Below are 21060 nucleotides of genomic sequence, written 5' to 3'. Positions count from 1 at the left end.
CTATAGTTCTGTGTGCTGCAAGTTGCTTAGTCAGCCTGAACGTTTGGGTTTACTTGAGTTATTTCACATGTGCATATGTGTTAATACATTCAAGTGTGCAAGGATAGTACAGTTGTGTAAGTTAATTTACCATAGCAGCATATGTGTGAATAGATCACTATTACAGTAGCTGTAACTATATGGGATATATCCTGCCAAGGATTCACTTTCAATACATCCTCCCTAGAGTATATACTAGTATAAGAAGGATGCACAGACACAAAAAAGTCAGAGCTTTCTTGCCCAAAGGGGAGACTGAAGCCTGAAGCTCTTTAACAATTAGGACAAGTACAGCAGATGTTGCACGTCAGGAGGGCAAATGTAAAGAAGGGCACCCCATACTGGCAAAGGAAAGACTAGGAAAAAAGAGGGAAGGTGGGAAGGGTTTAAACAATATTGTTTTTTCAGATTTAGCTTGAATCACATACTGTTAAAAATATATATGGTGAAATAAAGAGCAGCAAAGTGTTTTGGACTGGTGAACTGGGATGAGACAATTACCCAAATATGAAAAAACATGGATGCCCTGATGTCTGCAAAAGGTTATGACTGGGGCCAAACACTGCAAAAACTCTTGGAGCAGTGGAAAGGCCAAAAGGCAAAGAGGTAAACTGAATGTGTAGTCCCACAGTAAAGAATCTAAGGAAATGTCTGGGCATTTTGTGGATTGGGATATGCAAGTAGGACTCTTTTAATTCCAAGCTTACTTGGGAAATGAAAACAGCTTGTAAAGGGAAGCATCTTGAATTTTGGAACCAAAAGAAAAGTGCTTAGCCTTGAAAAGTACAAAATTGGTCTCCATGTGCCTTCCTTTCTGGAAACCATTACAAAATAAAAAAAACGTTGCTCCTTTACAATGGAGGCAATGGTTCTATTATACTACAGGACAGGAAATATAACAGAACTTGAAAAATATGGCTTTCATTTTATTGTGAATGAGAGAGCCCCTGACTAACGTGGAACGGATACCCACTGAAATCTGTAAACATCCTTCATTATTTTTAGATCCCAGGCATCTGAAGTTATCTTTTTCCAGAAATGAAGGCAGCAGAAGAGATTGCATGCATGCAATTTGGGAAGAATGGTTGGGGTTAGGAGAAAAAGGGGGGAGGCATAAGTAGCCACAGGGCTTTCTTTTGGGAGGAGGTCCTTGAGATCTTTCTCCCTTTCTTTTGGAATCTCCCTGTCACTTCTTATATTGTTGTCTAGCTGGCTTTTGCTGAGGGGCTTTAAAGGACTTTGGCAAAAAAAGGACTGGAAGAATATGGCAAATCCCTTTGATATCTAGGAAAAGGGGACAAAAAGTGTTGTTTGACTCATTGCATTAACTTACCCCTATCTTACAGTTTCTTTAATACTGCTGCTTAAAAATTGCTATAAAAAAGACCTCAGTCAAAAAGGCATTAAGCAACAGAGCTTTGACATCATCAGAAAAATTCAGTAATTTTATCCATGCATGGATTTCTATGGATTACATTACATGCAACAGCAACAACACAGGACCAAAGCTATAGCTGACTCATCTATTTCCCAGTCCAGTCCCATGACCTAGCAACCCTCAATTGTAATTTAAGGGACAAAAACCAATTCATTCTGATCTGACTAGTGCTACTCAATGTCAAAGCACAGGTCCTGGGTTTTTGTGCCCTGCAAAAAAGTATTCTGCTTTTAAAACTGTAACAAGCTACTTGCTACATTTGTAACAAACAGCTTGCTACAACTTATATCACACAGGAAGCACTGAAGCACTTCAGACTTCAGTCATCACCACAACAGCAATATCAGAATTAATAAATTTCTATATTGGCATTCAGAAATGATTACTGGTACTCCACTAGTGATCGATCAGCATCTCTCTATTATGCCATCTAGCACCATGTATCCAGGGCAGATGCCTCCTTCACCTAACTCTAGCTACACCTCTGCCCTAGACAAAGCATATACTGCATTATAAATGCACCTTAACAGTATGCTTAGGGAGCTATAAGTAGAGTTTAACATTTCTAGCAGAGAAGATTTAGTGCTAGAGTTAGAAAGTGAATGAAGCTAAGGTTTGCTGAATGATAGCACAAATACATAAAAGATACTCTGACATGCAATTCTGGTAATCAATAGTTGTAAACCAGAGTGCAGGCTGTATAGACCTTCTTTCCATATCTATGAAGAAAACAACTTCTGTCATTTTGGGACAGTGTTAGACATGGAAAAGGTCTTTGAAGTTTTGACACCAAATACAAAAACAGTCTACAACAAGGTCTACAAGATTTCTGTAAAGGAATTTACGTATGTTAGGCACCCTGTTAAATCAGCCAGGTTTCCTAGGGGCAGTGTGTTGGGAATCAGAAGATAGAGAAGTAGGGGAAGAAGCGATTGGAATCAGGGAAAACAGAACAGAGGCAGAAGCAAATGTATCATCTAAAACCTATAAAACTGGGGGGATGGCTACTGGTTTACGGAAATCCAGACTCAATAATTCATAATATCAGTTTTGAGATTCTGATACTTCCCTAACCTCCAAGTAAACCAAAACCACCAAAAGCATCAAAATAAAAACAGCACTAAGAAAACACATGCTGGACCAAGGAAGGCAATGGGGCAACCATTCCTTTAATCCAACATATAGTGCTTTCTTCAGTTAAGTAATACATTTCCCTACCTTCCATTTAAAATATTCCTTTATTTTTGGAATTGCATCCCAACAGAAATTTCATCATGGGAGTGCCTGAAGAGAGGGTATCTACTGAGTCAGACTCACAGGGAGTCCGAGAGGATAATTGGGAGGTATTGTTCAAGCCCTCAATATTTGATTCAGAAACAAATCTCCATCCAAGTTAGAGGAGGATTTCTTTTCTATTAACTGGTAAATGCTGAAAAGACTGAATTGCCATAAACAAGCCTTTACAAAATTATGCCAGCCTTCTTAATACATTTTCCTAGTAGAAGGGATAGAAGGATGTGGTAAATATTTTGTCTTCTGAGTCCTCTTTCAAGGAGTCTCTATTTTGAAAATCGTAAAATGAGCATCTAAAGGCCTGACCACCACCAGAGCTACATCAATGGTTTCCCTCACCAATGCTTCCTGAATATCTCCCTCCCCCTCAAAGATTATGATCCTAGTTTTTCATTCTCAGCTTTTAAAAAAAAAACACTTTGCTAGAATCTACCATTGCTAGAATTTCTTGTGTTCTGAATGAGTGTTATTCTGGAATCTGGAAATACAGAGCTGATAAGTATATTTTTTGACACTTTTTAACTGTTCAGAGTTCTGCACTGTCTTAATTTTTGCTTGACTGAATTATTTATATATTTGCTGCCATTGTTTTCTGATACTCTAAGTGCCTCCATCTTGATTTTGCCCTACTTTATTGCTTTCTGCACTTGTTTTTAGTCATTTTTTAATTTAATTGCACACTCAAGTGCGCTAGCTTGCACTGCATTTGAATTGTCTCTATTGCTGTTTTATCTGCTTTTCTGTAAAAAAAAAATTCTAAGCTTGTTTCTGCCTTTCCTGTAACTAGTTTAGTCCAGATACACAATTGCTGTATCCAGGACTGTTTGTAAGCTTCTGAGCCCCCCCCCAAGCCTTTCTGTGTTAGAGGGAAGCCTTCCAGCTTATCAGTGGGAGTGGTAAGCACTAGGTAGCCTATCTACCACAAGACGAGTGGTTTCTAGCCCAGAAATTGTATTTTATTGGCCATTTGGGCAGTATTTACATCCCTTTCAACTTTCTGGTTTAAAAGCCCATGTTTGTGCTTGTTTCTCACCTTTCCTGTAACTAGTCTAGCCCAGATACAGATTTGCTGTACCCAGGACTGTCTGTAAGCTGCTGAGCCCCCCAAGCCTTTCTGTGTTGGAGGGAAGCCTTCTAGCTTATCAGTGGGAGTGGTAATTACTAGGTAGCCTATCTACCACAAGGGGAGTGGTTTTTGGCCCAGAAATTGTAGTTTATTGACCGTTTGGGCAGGTTTTCCATCCCTTTCAACTTTCTGGTTTAAAAGCCTGCATTTCTGCAGGTTTGTGCTTGTTTAAGCTCCGTGCAGTGGTGCCGAGCTGAGGCAAACTATTACTGGTGCCAGAAAGTCTGCTGTTCACTTTTTCCTTTAGCTCTTGCTAGTTCTTTCTCTCTTGCACTTCCAATAGGTAATCGCTTTGCACTTCAACAGGTTTTTGTAGCAATTATTGTAGCACACCTAAGTGCCATCAGCACTAGTCGTTCTTCATGGAAATAGCTCTATTACTTAGTAGTTATGATAACCCCTCCTAGCATGATTAAATAGCAGTTCCCTGTGCTTTCTCCTATTAACCTGGTGCACTTGGGCATTCTGACGCAGTGTAGCAACTGCCTCATGTACACAGACAACCCTCCCCTCTTACCTACTAACACTCAGACGTGAGAGATGCATTTATGTCGCCAAATTGGAGGCTATGCACTCTCCATTCAAGACCAGACTAGCCGGTCAAGAGGAGAAGGTCAACACCTGCAGCACACCACATGGAACACATAGTCCTCCAGAACACCCACTATCACAGCTCTCATAAAAACACAAACCACAAACCCACCTTCGCGGTGGTTCTCAATAGAAATTTACCCAAACAGCAGAGACCTCCAAGACAGAAACACACTCGACCACCACTACACAGTACAAACCACAGGACACACAGCTCACCTCCACAGTGTGCCCCTCAACCTAAGCCCCTAAAGTTAAACACCTTGCCCAATACACTAATCATAGGCGACTCAATAGTGAGGCACACAGATGTCCCACTCACTAGGTTGAATAAGGAGAAGGTAACAGTCAGCTGTCTATCAGGTGCCAGAATCCAACACATAACACATGCACTCAGGTCCCTCCACAACAAGTACAAGTATGACTCTGTCATTGTCCATGTGGGTGTGAATGACCTGAGAGGCACCTCCCTGGACTACATGAAAAGAGACATAGTGGAGGTCTCGGATTATGTGGCCCAGGCAGGTATGACACTAGCCCTGAGCAGTATCCCACCATCACCTAAAATGATACCGCAGTACAAACAAAAAATGAATGACTTCAACAATTGGCTAAGTTTCTGGTGTCATTCTAAGGGGATCCAGTATCTGTCTGCTTGGGATGACATGATTGACAGACCTCAATGCTTTGCCAGAGATGGCCTGCATCTGTCACCCCTGGGTTTCCGGGTACTGAATAAGGCTCTTGCCACCCCTATAGTGCCCTTTTTAGGTGGTGTTTCAAAGACCAAATTACCACCATAACAGCTATAAATAAATGCAATCGGAGGGTCATGCTGCTCAACACTATAAGTCTAAATCTTAAGATGCACTCACTCAAATGGAGAACATCAACATTTGTGCTGTAATGGAGACCTAGTTTAAAGCAGCAGAAAGCATCCCTGAGCTACCAGGCTATAACTCATTCCACACCTTTTGGCCCTGAAACATGGACCAAAGCGCCAAAGGCGGTGGTGTCTCCATATTCATAAAGGATATGCACATCTCCAGACTAGTAGCCCAGCATAACACATCTGAGATAATTCAGGTACAACTGACAATGGGTAAGACAGCGATCAAGGTCATAGCCTGCTATAGGTGCCCATCCATGTCCCTAGACTCTCACTCCACATTCCTAAGCACCCTGGAATCTATCAAGTTCCAACCCAACACTCTCGTACTAGGAGACTTCAACTACCCCTCCATCAACTGGGAAAACTACTCAAGCACCAATACACTGGCCCAAGTCTTCCTGGAATTCATCAATTCCAGTGCCCTGGGCCAGCTCATTCTGACCCCTACTACAGGAAGCAATATCCTTGACCTGGTTATTACTAACATGGGCAACTGTTGCTCTACACCAATAGTTAATACCTCCCTGGTCAGATCCGACCATAAACTAATCACCATGGAAATCCACGTCACCCACACCCCCCCCGCAAAGGTAACCACCTTGAAAAACTTCTCCAAAGCTGACTTTTGACTCCTAAATACAGAGGTGGCTAACTTCATGGCACCCATGCCAGCGGAAAATAGCTGCATAGCTGCCAAATCATACACCAATACACTGTACGAATATGTACATAAATGCATGGAACTAGCCATACCCAACAGAACCAAGACGCTCTCCTCCAAAAAAAAGGAAGCCAATCTGGTTGTCCCCTGCCATTAATAAGCTCTGCAACAGAAGGACAAAACTTTTGCAGAAAAAGGTGAAGTCCCAAGACTGGAAAAACTCCGTTATTAGCCTCAACAAAAAGTTGAGATCCCTCATCAAATCCTCTAAAGCCAGCTATGAAGGCAGAATTGTGGCAGACACTAAAAACAATCACAAAGCCTTATACATATATATATATATATATATATATATATATATATATATATATATATATATCAAGAACCTCCACGGCAATACCCAGATTTTCTCTGAGTTACTGCACAATGGCACCTCCTATACTGAGCCAACAGATATTGCCAACATACTGGCCGACAGATGCAGTGCCAATTATACCCCTCTCTCCTCCCTTAAAGGACCAATCACAATAAAAGAATGCCAGGCACCCAGAATTACTGCAGCACAGGTTAAAGCTGCATTGTCCAAGACCAAGAATACAGCTTCCATGGGACCCGATAATATACCTGGCTGTGTTCTACATGAACTACAAAGTGAACTGGCACCACATCTGTGTGTCCTGTTCAGTCACAGCCTCACCTCAGGCTTTGTCCCTACCAAATAGCGCACTGCTACAGTCATACCTCTCCATAAAGGGGGAGCGACTAGAGACTCTGGGAATCATCGCCCCATTAGCCTGATGAGTCTGATATGTAAAGCTATGGCGCACATCATCATGGACCTGATTAACAAAGATATAGGAAATCTCCAGATTCTAAACCCCACCCAATTTGGCTTGTGAAAGGGAGATCATGCCTGCTCAACCTGGTTGACTTCTTTGAGTCAGTCACCAGGGCTGTGGATGAAGGTAAGGCAGTGCATACAGCCTACCTCAATCTGGCCAAGACCTTTGATACCATTCCTCACTCAGGAATTATTGATAAACTCACCAAACTAGGTATCAACCCCTATATCACTAGGTGGGTTGCAAATTGGCTCACAGATAGAACACACAGTGTGAAAGTAGCTGACTCCAAGTCAGACTGCAGACCAGTCATGAGTGGAGTCCCACAGGGATCGGTCCTGGGTCCTCTCCTGTGCATCTACTTCTCAGATGTCCAGGCCAACACAAAGTAACTGTGGCTGACCAAGTTTGCAGATGACAGCCATTATAAGGCCTCACTGAGACCAATGACTGGTGTCGAAACCATGGCCTTAAGCTTAACGCCAAAAAATGAGTTGTCATCCCCTTTGGTAAAAACTCAGTTCCCACTAATTACCACATTGAAGGGAGCCCACTGAACACTGAAGGTGTTATAAGAGATCTGAGGATGCAGGTTGACAGCAACCTCTCCTTCGACCACCACATTGCCACTGTGGTCAGAAAGTCCTTCTATGTGGCACATCTCATTACTAAGGGTTTTGCATCCAGGAAGAAAGAGGTCATCATCTTTCTCTACTCTTCCCCCATTAGACCAGTCATTGAGTATAATGCCCCATTTGGCATGTACCTTACTAGACACCTGCAACAGCTTGAGAGGCCACAGAAGTACCCCACAAAGAGGATTCTAGTCATTAAACACATGTCCTACACAGACAGACTCAAAAGACTCCAGCTATTCTCTGTCTCATATCACCTACTTATAGGCAATCTCTGCTTGACTTATAAAGCCATGTCTGACCCAACTCTGTTAGAAATGCTACATCTAAAGAAATCCCAATCCCTCTGCACCACGTGCTCCAGAGAGCTCACCCTCATTACCACAATCAACAAAACATGCTGGAGGGACAGGTTCCTCTCCCAGAGACTGCCCATGCTCTGGAATAGACTTCCAATACCTGTCAAGCAGAGCACCTTGCTGTCCCTCTTCAAGAGAAATCTTGATGAGTGGATGGGTAATAGAAAGTTCACCCCAGGGATCACTTCAGTGGCTCTACTTGATAGAGGCACTGGGAATTAACGTCAGACGCACGATGCCAGGGCACTTCTATGGGCTAGGCTTGTAAAGGCTCCAGGCCCATTAGCCTAGTACACACCTATGAACCTATGAAGCCTGATGCACTGTTTGAATAGACATGCTTAACTCTTAGGCCATTATGGTCTCCTGAGGGGTTGTGCTAGAGGGATCAGGAAAAATGGTCTTTGAGAGCTGTGAAAGAGACACAAAGCACAGAACAGAGTATAAAGTCTGGTATTCCTTGAAAGTGTTGTTCAACACATTTTTCTTATTCTTCTGAGGGAGGAGGTCAAGTAAAAGAGATTCAGTCACTGCGGTCTCACGTCAACTGTTTAAGGTGCTTATTCACTCCTTAAGGTTTTTGGAGTAAATGAAAGCAAATCTGACAAGATATTTTATCATGTTGTTCCCCTAAACAAAATACACAACAGAAAAGGGTGTCCTTGTAAGAAAGCTGTCTTCCACACAAACATTTACCATCCCTGACAGGCATAAGCAAATATGAATAAAATTTTCTTTCAGAAAAAAGTAGGGTTTCCTAATGAGGGCACTTCTCTGCCCAATTTTGCAGCTAAAGCCAACTGCCAAACTCATGACACTGAGCTAATAAGAAGCCTATGTAAGTGTGCTTAGTGGCACAAAAGTTGTGACTCTCATAAAGCCTGTAGGTCCTTTTTATACCAGCATATACTCTTGTGTTAAAGGAGGATATATGAGGCACAAGGAAGGAGCCCAAAGCTTTGTAGACTAGCAGGACATCAGATCCCTTAGCAGATTATATTCCATACAGTTACAATTACTAAAACAGTGATCTAATAAAAAATATAAAGTGACAACCAAAGAACAAGAGGTTATTGATTTATTTTTACAACACATACATAAGTGACATTATCCAAATGCTCTGCCTTTCAATAAAGAGTTTGCATCTACCACTGCAAAACAGGGTGCAAAATGCAGCATATATTCCGTGTTCAAGGAATGCAAATTATTCTGTCTTTTCCAAGCAACACCTGCCAAAGTATCATGCTGCATGCTTCTTGCTTTCATGGTAAAACTGGAATGCTGTACGTGTTCTAGGAAAGTCTGTTGCACAGTTTTTCCCCACTTTTGCCACGTTGGACTGTGGTGTAGGAGTGCCAGCTAAGGGTAAACGTGGAAGCAGTTCCACAGGTCATTTTCTAAGATATTTGTTACACTCTGCTTCACCAGATGCACATGTCATCAAACACTCAGAAGTGTGCATTTAAGGTGGATGAGGGCATCATCCCAAACTGCCTCCTGTATATGAAAATGTGCATCACGCTTTATGGTATAGGATTTGCATAAAGTCTAGATGAAAACCTCAAAGTACTGCAGTGAAAATTTTTCATGAAACAATATTGTAGTAATGAAGTTTTTTTTTTTAATGTCTTTCACACAGACCCATTTAAAACATGCATGACAATCCTGTGATGTTAATTGACTATATGGCTGACAATCCTGTGATGTTAAGATAACTGACTATATGGCAATTTCAAAATGAAAACATTATTTCTGCTTCAGTTTAATTTATCTAAGTGTTGAGTTTGTTAATACCATGACAGGAAAAGGCCCTACTCCTAAGTTAGGGAGTAATTAAAGTTCACAAAAGTTTCCTTTAACCATTGATGCTTGCCATGAGTGTACTGCTTAATACCTGCAATGTACCCAGAATTGTCTCTTTCTGTGGTCAAGATGAAATTACTTGGATTGGTATTACATTTAAGTATGCTTGGAATTTTTTTTTTTTTTTTGTTAGTCCAGTTGTTCCTACTACTATTAGAACTTGGTGAGCGATAACTCATGCTCTTATACAAAGTTTTATGCAAACACAATGCACAGACTGTGAAATTTTTTCTTACTCCTGTTTGTACATTTCTATATTTTGTTGAAACAATTAATAAGTGATGAAAAAGCATGTAAATGCAGCAATGTGACATACATATAGAGTGCTCTGAAAGCCAGTAAAGCACTTAGCAAGTACTGTGGTATAGACAACAAGTAAACATAATTGCAAGGAAAAGTCAGGGAGAGTTTTTAAATCCTGCATACTTACTAATGTCTACAACCTTTCACCGATATATGAGAATACACTACAAATATATATATATATATATATAAATGTGTGTGTGTGTGTGTGTGTGTGTATACACGTGTGTGTGTGTATATATATATATGTATATATATATTATGTATGTATATATATATATATATATATATATATATATATATATATATATAGACACACACATATATGTGCATACATATACAAATGCATATTGTAAATTTACAGGCACATGAGATAAATGCAGTGAGCAGCTTGCAGAATTATATTACTCTCTATAAAATGCTAATGGAATGTTACCCAATAAAACAGTCTATGAAACAATACTTTGCACTTTAAATATATGCCTGTAGATAGCAGTTTGAAGTGTAGACAACCAGTGCTAACAAACCTTTATACTGATTTGTTCTGAATCAGAATGTTGCTTTTGTACAACACTGCACCTCGTAACTGTTACTCACTCCGGTTGCTCTACATCATTTTGACAAGCTTTAAGGAAAAAAGTCCAATTACAAACACCATCAGGGAAGCATGACTCCTCTGTCAAATGCATACTTCTAAAACAGTAAACTGCTCCTGTGAGAAAACTGTTAAGAGACAAAGCCCATAAAATGTTAACACTCACGTAAGAGGGAATGGGAACATGGAGAAGCATTCCCAAAATATTCATAAAGAGAAACACAAACCAGTAGACTAGAAAGCATGTTGCAATAGCAAGCAGCCGTCTGTGATGACAACTTAGGAGAGGATGCATCTGTAATGACTTGCATCCGGTCTCAGCTTTGCTGCTGCCCATAGGAGAGATGTCACTAGATGAAACATCTACTCCACTTACATTCTCAGCATCTAGCAAATGGTTAATATGCAGTTTAGCCAAAGAAAACATATCCTTCCAGAAAAACAGTGAAATAAGGATTCCAGCAAGTACCAGAATGATGCAGTATGCAGAGATGGCAACGGAACCTTGAATTGGGCACAGGATGTAATCTACTGAATCATTTATCGGCAAGAGCATAACAGGAGACAGTGCAGTGGAATCAGCCTCAAAGACAAGAGCGGACAGATAAATTACCAATATCTGCACACAGTACCATGTCATTTTACACCATGAGGCCAGCTGAAAGAAATACAGATGGTCAACAGCCCCTAAAACAAAGGCAGGCAGTGGAACCACTTTGTAAACTCTAGAAAAGGAGACTAGCAAAGAACACAAGGCAGAACTTCTTTCTGACATGCTAAGGGCCTTCACTTCTATAACTAAGTAGAGCAGTAGCAGATCTGCAAGGAAAAGTGACAAGCAGAAGAGTCCAAGAAAGCTCTGCAACAGTTTAGTCTTCATCAAAACAACAGTTAAAACATTGAAAATAAATTTTAAGAAAAATAAGTAACAGAACAAATAGGTATTGTCGATGATGTAGGTCTCGTCTTTGTCTGATTCCTTGACTTGTATTATAGCCATCAATGTTGATCCACTCACAGAGCTGAAGCTCATATTTGATGCCCAGTTCAACACTTCCATGTTGTTGTGGAAGACTTCAGTCGTTGTCCTAAGACCTTAAGACTGGTTCTTTAGGGAATGTGAATTTCACAGCAGACTTCTAGTGTATAATGTAGTCTTTTCAGACTGTTTTTCAAAACACTGAAAAATCCATTTAAATGTCAGAAGAAGGAGCTGTGAGGTATTTTGCGTGGTTAACACATCTTTTTTTTTTTTTTTAATTTTCTCTGTTACATGCTTTAAAATATCTGACAGCACACAATGGGGTCAACCTTTCATCTGGAAAAGAAAAAAACAAATTGTTAGAACCAAGATTTTGATATATTTTGCTTTTTTTTATTGCAGCAGAAGACAACTCTCATTTAGGATAACATGGTATAGACAAGGGCAGCAGACTGGGTATAGCTGTTATTGTTACTACCTCAAAGTGCTTGATTTTCCTGTTTGGTTCCTGGCAGTGAGCCTATTGCACAGGGTCAGTACATCTTTTCTCTATCCATATGGGTTTTTAACTAAATCTTTGGTTTCCTTTCCCTTTCCAAAGATATGCTAACAAGTGAGAAACTTAATGTAATTATTGAAAGAACAACAATACGGAGTGGACAATAAAGTTTCTGTTTTATAAGACAGGTTTAAATACTACAAAAGTCAAACATGGAAAAAAATAGGTAAATACTCCAACACTAAAGAAGTTTACAAAATGTGACATCTAACTGTTACAGCCATTCTGTGTTCTTGCTTTTATGGTAATGAAATTTAAAGAAGACTTTAGTCCTTGACAAGAATACAAACTATAACGCTGTGTAGTCTTCATCCAGTCTAATATATAGTGCAAAAATATTTTATACACAACCCAATCAAATAGTGCATGTAATAACAAAACAACAAGAACATATATATACTAGGCTCAGGATTATTACTGATATAAAAAAAAGATATGTACATTCAATATCTACCATTTAGTTAAGCCATGGTGTTTTAACAGAATCTCTGCATACAAATACAATATATTTCCAGTTCCTGAGTCCTGAGGTATTTGTTAAATTTTCTGGCATGCATTATATCCTATTCAGGCTTACTGGAGAACTATAGTCTGTCCAGAAGGCAATGGAAGTGAGGCAGAGAACAAGTGCTGGATAAGACTCCAGTCTAGCATATAACGCACACAAAACCTACACACATGCAGTTTGCAAGAATCAAATATTCTTTGGGACAAGGGAGGAAATAAAAGACTACAGCAAAAACCCACCCAATGATAGGGAGGACGCACAATTTCCTCATATAAATTATATCATTAAGGATGTGTCTACAGGACAAGCACTGAGTCAGCAACACTAACCACTCTACCACTGGGACACCTGATCTTAATATATCCAGTTCTATTAAATAAAAATGAAATGTTGATGCTGAGTAAGTCAGGATACATTTATGTAATACACCTTTTCCAAGAAGTAATCCATAATTCTGAAAACCTCTGGTTATTCTAACTTTTAACTGTCTATATAGCTGCGCTGTTAAAACATTAGCTTATATACAACTGTTTGATCAAAATATTGCGCATATAATACTCACTCAAATCTTATACCTTGAAAGACAGCTACTTGTGTTTATGCTCATTTTTCATATCAGCAATATGTTGGTGCTTTAAAGATATTTTAATATATGCAATGCATGGAACGTGCTGACAGCTATAAACAAATGCACACATATACAAAGAAGACACTGCAGTAACATGAAGGGTGTGACAGCATTTAGAGGTGTTCAGTGATTAGAGAGGCTTTTTTGCTTCTGTCTACTATTTGGGTGGCAGTGGTACATGTGTTACAACTTTCAAAGCTATCTAAAATAATTATTTTCATACTGAAGACAAGTATGTTTAAACAGTACAAGTTCTTCCAAGTTATCAAGTATTTAGGTACTAATACATTATTTCTAAAAATGGCCTCTATGATATAATCCAAATTGTTAAATCCAAACAAAATGAAGAGCAATATTTCAGCACTCCCACAACCCACTGCTAATACTAAATTTATCAACAGTTATTTCCCATTAACAACACTACCTCTTCATTCCTGCTCCACCCCCCCATTCTACCTTAAAACTATTACCAAACTGAAATTCAAAAGGTGTAGGAAGTTGCTTGACTACAACCTAGACTTTCACATCTTGCATCATGAACTGCCAAGATAAAAAAGCAACATTCTCAGCAGCCCTCTGAAATACATATTCAGTCTAACTCTACCCAGCAACTCACTTCCCCACAGCTTCTGATTATATATCACCCAAACATAAGCTCACTAACCTCATTCAGTGATTTCTGTATAATAGCTAATACATGTCCACCAGACAAAATACTAGAAGAAATACGCCTATGGTTAAATACTAGAGAAGATACAAAATACAACATCCTCACAGACAGACAGCAGTGCTTCAGATCTAACTACAACACATTGACAGCACTGTACCCTGCAACCAAAGACAGTTTTAGTAATACGAAAAAATCCCTTATTACAGGCATCATTTTCCTTTACCTTAAGTGAGACTTGAAAACTGCTGATTGCCCTTTGCTTCTTCAGAAATTGTCTAGCACTGGAGACTCTTAGGATGTAGTATGGTGGTTCACCAAAGTCTTATCTATCCATTAGGACCATTATCAGCCTTTCAACCATTTCTTATCACAAAATGGCATAGCTACCAGAGGTCTACTTTAAGGATCTGTACTATGCCCCTGTTCTCTTCTCACTGTTCATTAACTCTCTACCATATAACCTACCACATGACCCCTGTACAGTATATGCAGATGATATATTGTTCACCAGCACCTACAAATCAGCCAGCATTCTAAACAAACAACTCCTAAATGACTTCTCAAATGTTTGCAGATAGATGATAGTAAAGCGCTAACAGTCAATACTAAAAAGTCTTCAGTTATGATATCTGGGACTCCTAGGAGACTGAACATGCTAAAACAACCTATAATTACTGACCCATAAAAAGTCACAAAGGTGCAGCGGTAGCATTGTCGCTTCACAGCAAGAGGTTCTCCCATTCAATTCTTGGCTGGAGCGCCTTCTGTGTGGAGTCTGTATGTCCTCCCTGCATTTGAGTGGCGTTCGAAAGACGTGCGTGAATGGGTGTGCCTGTGTTGAAGGTTGGGCATCGGGCTGGCACCTTGGCACCATAAAAAAAATAACTACTGCCAATCATTAGCGGACCGGAGTTCCGCTGTGGCGACCCCTAACTGGGAAAAGCTGAAAGAAGAAGAAGAACTGCCAATTCACAATCCAGCAAAGCTAGGTGTTATACTTGATAAAAAATTAAGATTTAATGCACATAAAAGCAATGGATTGATAGTCTTTAGGCAGCTTAAAGCATTATATAAAATTTCCCACCTGCTAATTTCTTAAGCACATAACTCCAGTGCCAAAAATGTTCTTTTTTCCAAGACAGGAATAGGCAATACTTTTTATCTCTCTGCACTTCCAACATACTATTTCAATGTTACAAACAACAGAACAAATATTAAGATTCAGACATTCTGAAAATAAAAGGGAACATCACAGTAACAGTCAAAAGAACAAAATGGATTGCTATGGAAGCCAGAGTTTAATTTCTGCTAAACACACTTACTTTTAAACTCATACATGAACACTACTGCATGCCATTAAAACATTTCTATTTATTAGGCACATACCTATTGATTAAGATGTTGGGATAGGCTACCATGACAAAGACCTTCACACACCTTGGTCACTACTGAAAAAGACTTCTATGAGACAGCCTGCAGCTTTAAGGAATTTACTCATTGGCACACTCCAGAGCGGTAAGTTTCTAATTCCCTTTCACTGGCAACTAACTAAAATATCTACACTTATTTTGATGACACAGGGTAGCCTTCTTCCTATTGCTTTTCTATTCATATGCTAAAACTTACAACAATTATGTGCTCATAAATATTTTACTGCCAACATTACTATTAATCACTTTGTACATTTTATATATATATATATATATATATATATATATATATATATATATATATATATATATATATATATATATATATATATATATGTAGGATGCTATCAGTTGATTGAGTTTTTAGAAACTTGATCTCCATATGGTTGAGACCATATGATCGAGTTTTTGAAAAACTGAAACTTTTCAATGGAGATCGCAGTTCCGAGTGGATCAGAAAATTTACCCTTTTCCTCACTCTAGTGTGATCTCGGAGTTGGTATATATAATTTGCAGGAGGTGTGGGGGTTGCGCAGGGGCTTGCATAAAAAATGTAAACAAATTTTGTGTGTGTGTGTGTGTGTGTGTGTGTGTGTGTGTGTGTGTGTGTGTGTGTGTGTGTATGTTTTTTTTTTTTTAATGTTGGAGTTTTCAGAAACTCCATCATATGGTCTCTGATATTTTTTTCAAGTTTCTGAAAAGTCAATCTGATATATTTATATATATATATATATATATATATATATATATATATATATATATATATATATGTGTGTGTGTGTGTGTGTGTGTGTGTGTGTGTGTGTATATATATATATATATATATATATATATATATATATATATATATATATATCTTGTACACAGCTGTATTGTACATCTGCCATTTTTAATTAACTTACCCTCTATGAATTCTTGTGTCCTACTTCTGTTTTGCTATCTATACAACTGTGATAATTTCAGTGTTCTAACGTATATACTCAGTGTAACCATGCTGTTGTTGCCTTTTTGCCCAGTTCATGGCTGAAAATAGTCATTGGACCAGCTCACTTAGCCAGTTAACAAACTAAATAAATAAAATTTCTGTCTTTCAGATAAGATGTCAAACTATTGTCTCATCTGCCTAGGTTGGTGGTAGAAAACTTCAGGTGGATATAAAAAAAATATCCTACAGTACTTATAAAAAAAGAGTAATGGAATTTCTCTGGAGTTCTGGCCAAATTTTTCCTAATTAGTCACCTCAGGTCTCCCCTGAAAAGGAGCCACTGACCTAGTGGGACTAACCTGGTCAGAAAAATAGATCGATATGCAGATAGATAGATAGATAGATAGATAGATAGATAGATAGATAGATAGATAGCAACAACTACTGTAAATCATCCCACGTGTTTAGGATATATATGTAAATACAGCAGTACAGGCTGATCTATCATGCAATCTTTGACCCCTCCAGCAATTAATTGTAGGTATTAACTCTTTATATGATAATAAACTATGACCCAAGGTAAGAAACTGTCATTGTTTACATAAGATACTAAAAACTGATGTGAATTTCTTCCATAAAATATAAGAAAATATACCTTCGACAGAATTAACATTTTGCTTATTAGGGCTCATGGAAGTTAATTCCATCACCTTTTTTACTTCTAATATTAAAATATTTGGTTTATTCCTCATGTATGATTTTTTTGTACACATTGACTTTAATGCAGCAACATACCTCTGCATTGCAAATTCAGTTAACATATGTGATCCTGCTATGTTCATTGTAGAAAAGCATATGTTGGATGGCAGATTGTATAAAGACTTTAACAACTGTCGCAAAACAGATTTTTACAGAGATCAGAATGCAATGATGAGCCCATCTGCTTTTCCAAACTAGAAAGCTCTAACTTCCCTATTATCATCATAGCACAGTTGCTACTGCTGACATATTCTATGTAGTGACCATTGCTTCCCTACTAGAAGATGCAATAGCTGGCCAGGTAGTGAAACCATATGACTAACTGCTGTCACAATGAAACATACCTCTCAACTGTCCTTGATTTGCAGGGGCATCCATGATTTTGACTCAAATTTGAACTCCGTCCCTCTTAGTCCCTCTTAAAAAGTGTGACTTTTGGAGAAAAGGTGGTGAATGACACTTAATAAATAATGACAATAATTAAAGTTATAAACTTATTTTACTTCAGAAAATGATAGAATAAGAAAATGCAAATTAATATGCAATGTTTCTAGTTAATAGTACTAATATTTTGAAAGTAACCCTGATTATTTCTGGATTTGTCCCTGCTTTTTTTGAGATTTGTCCCTGATTTCTTGAGAGCTGTGCAATGGGAGGTATAACTATAACAAGCTCAGGGTCGCCAAGAAACAGTTTTGAGTATATTGGCCCAGATGTTACCTCCATAGCAAACGTATTCATAAACAGGACTTTTTTAATTACAAAAAATCTCTACATGGTATGCAGTCTGTCATTGAAATGATAACTACAATGTACTGAAGTTCTTACAGCAGTAATGGTTAGCTCTAAACCCACCTTTAAGTTCACATGAATAATATATGTTCATTGGCAATGTTACAGTATTGCTCGAAGAGAACTCATACATTAGTGACAAAATAGCAGTTTATATGTCCTAACATATACTAAAAGAGGGCATGTTATAAAAACAAAATAACCAGAAAGTGGCTGTGGGATATACACTATACCAGACACTATTCAATGGACTCAGGAAGGGTTGCCACTAGTAGTAAGTCTTATCTTGAGTAGTTAATCCCTTGTGTAACCTTTTCTGATTCACAGACCACCCTACCTCACAGAAGGTGGTCTTGCCAGCCATGGTACATGCTAAAAAGACAATTCAAGGGAGTAGCTAGTAGGTTCAAAAGTGTTAATAGGCTAATGACCACAAGGGCTTTTTTAAGCCTAGTCACACATCCCAAATCCCTGACAAGTTCTGGTACCCTTGATGAGTATAAGCAGGGGCCTGGGAAATTAATCATTTACAGGCCTCCTGTATCCATTAGAGGCACAGGTGTCAAACTAGGGATGAATTTCCTGTTCCCCATCCAACTGTCCAAGTTACACTTAAATTGGGTTAGGGAGGAACTCTGCTTCACATGAATGGTGAGCCTGTTCCAGAAAAGGGTTAGTCTCTGAGATACATACTTGTCTCTCCAGCAGGTCCTATTTATATCACAGGCAAGGTTTAAGTCTTTAGAACAGGTAAGGTAATTCTAGTGTTGTTTGTTTTGTGGATATACAGGAGGTCCATCAGAGAGGGGTCTGAGAATGCCTTGTATACCAGACATGGATCTCCCCTCAATAGCTTGTAGGAAACAGAATACAGAGATAGGGCCTTCAGGTGGTCTGCATAGGACATGTTACTTATGTTCTGTATTCTTTTAGTGAGGAATTTCTGTGGACGTTCCAACTGTTGGATATGCCTGGCTAGGTACATACCAAGGAGGCATTGTACTCAATGATAGGTCTGATGAATTCCGAATACAGTGGAACCATGACTTCCTTGGACCTATATGCCATACCTTTCTTTATAAGTTGCACAACATAGAATGATTTCCTCACTATTGTAGACACATGATGGTCAAAGGCTAGACTACTGTCTATGTGCGTCCCCAAGTCCCTGACCACCGGGTCAACTCTTAGTGGTGTGTTGTCAATATGACAGTTACCAAGGGTGGATGACTTCCTGAAGGGTACTGTTATGCATTTCTTGCATTTAGTTTTAGTCCATGGCTGTGACACCAGCTATTTGTCTGTGTCAGCCTTTCCTGTAGAACATTTGCGCTGGTGGGCAATTCAATGACAACTAATTTGCAATTATCTGTAGATTTAGTCAGTCAGAGGCCACTGACATTGGCCTTCACTTCAGAGAAATAAATGTCAAAATGGAGCGGTACCAGGACCTATCCCAGAGTGACTCCACTTGTGACAGGCCTCTTTGTAGAGGTGGACTTCCCAATTCTAATTTCCTGGGTCCTGTCTGTGAACAAGCTGGCTATCCACAGGGTGACATAAAGGTCTGTACCTAACCTCTTACATTTGTCAACAATGTTTCAGTGGGGGATTGTGTCAAATGCCTTGGCCAAGTCAAGGTAGGCAATGTGAACGATTTTGCCCTCATCCATTGCTTTAGTGACTTTCTCAAAGAAGTCCACCAAGTCTCAGTTGGCATGACCTGCCTCTGACATTGGGTCTAGTGTCTGGAGGTGTCCTGTGTCATTACTAATCATTTCCTTGATAATTATTTCCATGGCTTTGCATATGAGAATAGTGAGACTTATGGGTCTGTAGTTTCCAGGGTCTGTAGATGGCCCACCTCTGTGCAGAGGGATGACTGTTGCTGTTCTCCATTCATGATGCACAATGCCTGTTTTGAGGCTACAGTTAAATTGCAATACCAGAGGACCTGAGAGGTCAGGTTTCATGCTGTTAAGAAGGTATCTTGGGATATTGTCTGGGCCCATTAATGCAATGTTCTCAGCCTTAGAGACAGCATTAAGGACCTGTCTTAGCAGGGGGAGTTATGTTTCATGGTATTACCTGAGGGAAGATTGAAAGGGAGACAGGGGTAAAGATGGAGTTGAATTTGCCGGCCGGTAAGTTTGCTATATCTTCCGTCTCAGTATGGGGGGTTCCATTTACAATGAGCTCTAGAAACAGCTGTGTATTGCCTTTGAGGATGACATAGCTAAAGAATGCCCTGTGCTTGTTCTTGGACTGGGTGGCAAAATTTACCTCGAATCTGGCTTTGGTACACTTTATTTGACCTCTGAGTTGTTTGTTTAGTTTGATGAAAGTGCTTTTATATTTCTGGGTGCTGCACCTCCTAATTTTTGCCATGACTTTCTTCCTTCTGTTATGCAACCTATTGATGTTGTGATTCCACCAGGGTGGCTTGCTTTTTGAGTTAGTTCTGTATTTCTTCCTGATGGGTACAGCTGCCTCTATGCAACAATTAATAGGCTTGTATAGGTTTCTGTCAGCAGTTCTGCATAGGCAGCAGTGTTCTCAGGGTTTATGCTAGCTTGAAATTTTGCCAGGTTATCACTTAATAGTAGGAAGTTAGTCTTAGAGTAGTTCCTGAATATTCCATGTATAGCTGGGGTTTCCATTTCTAGTTTTATTTTTACGTCAAAGTGAACCATTTTGTGGTCTGATCTTACAGAGAAGACATTACATTAGGGAGTGTGCCAGCACTCTCCCATATTAATGAGGACCAGTTCCAGTATGGTTGCACCCCTCCTTGGTATATTGACAATCTGGTCCAGGGAGTTTGTGTTACAAAATCCAGGAATCTCTGTGCTTGTATGTTTAGTGTCATATATGATTCCAGTTAATAGTGAGGTAATTAAAGTCACCCATGAACATGCCTAGCAACTGTACAGATCTTCGCAGAATGTCCAGATTTTTGTCTCATATTTTGGTCTGTTCTTCATAAAAGTTTGGTTTTCTGGCAAATCACTGGCAAAACATCGAGGCTTAAAGTCAGAAAATGATAACAGATGTTTGAGTTACAGACTTCATACTCCAGAAATTTCATGCTAATGCAAAATCTGTTATTCAATCAACTTTCTAAGTTTGTAAGAGTAATATTTAAAATGTGTCCCTATTTTTGGGCCTTT

General features: G+C 39.1%; 1 protein-coding gene across 2 annotated transcripts in view; it reads right to left on the bottom strand.

Annotated features, from left to right (window-relative positions):
* Positions 1-10355: 10355 nt before the first annotated feature.
* Positions 10356-21060, bottom strand: part of GPR160 (G protein-coupled receptor 160) — a 23180-nt gene continuing 12475 nt past the window's right edge. The window contains exons 1-2 of one of the 2 annotated variants that reach the window (XM_044061974.1): positions 17443-17511; positions 10356-11955 (exon numbers count right to left, since the gene is read on the bottom strand). In XM_044061974.1, the coding sequence (XP_043917909.1) occupies positions 10636-11697 (1062 nt within the window). In that variant the 5' untranslated portion in view covers positions 11698-11955; positions 17443-17511 and the 3' untranslated portion in view covers positions 10356-10635. Of the gene's footprint in view, positions 11956-17442; positions 17512-21060 lie in introns of those variants that run through there. The other variant, XM_044061973.1, reaches the window with a different exon arrangement.

The sequence above is a fragment of the Protopterus annectens genome, chromosome 2.part0 (assembly GCF_019279795.1).
Source record: "Protopterus annectens isolate FY-2018-M chromosome 2.part0, PAN1.0, whole genome shotgun sequence".
Classification (NCBI taxonomy): Eukaryota; Metazoa; Chordata; order Ceratodontiformes; family Protopteridae; genus Protopterus; species Protopterus annectens.
This window is presented reverse-complemented; position numbering and strand designations above follow the sequence as displayed.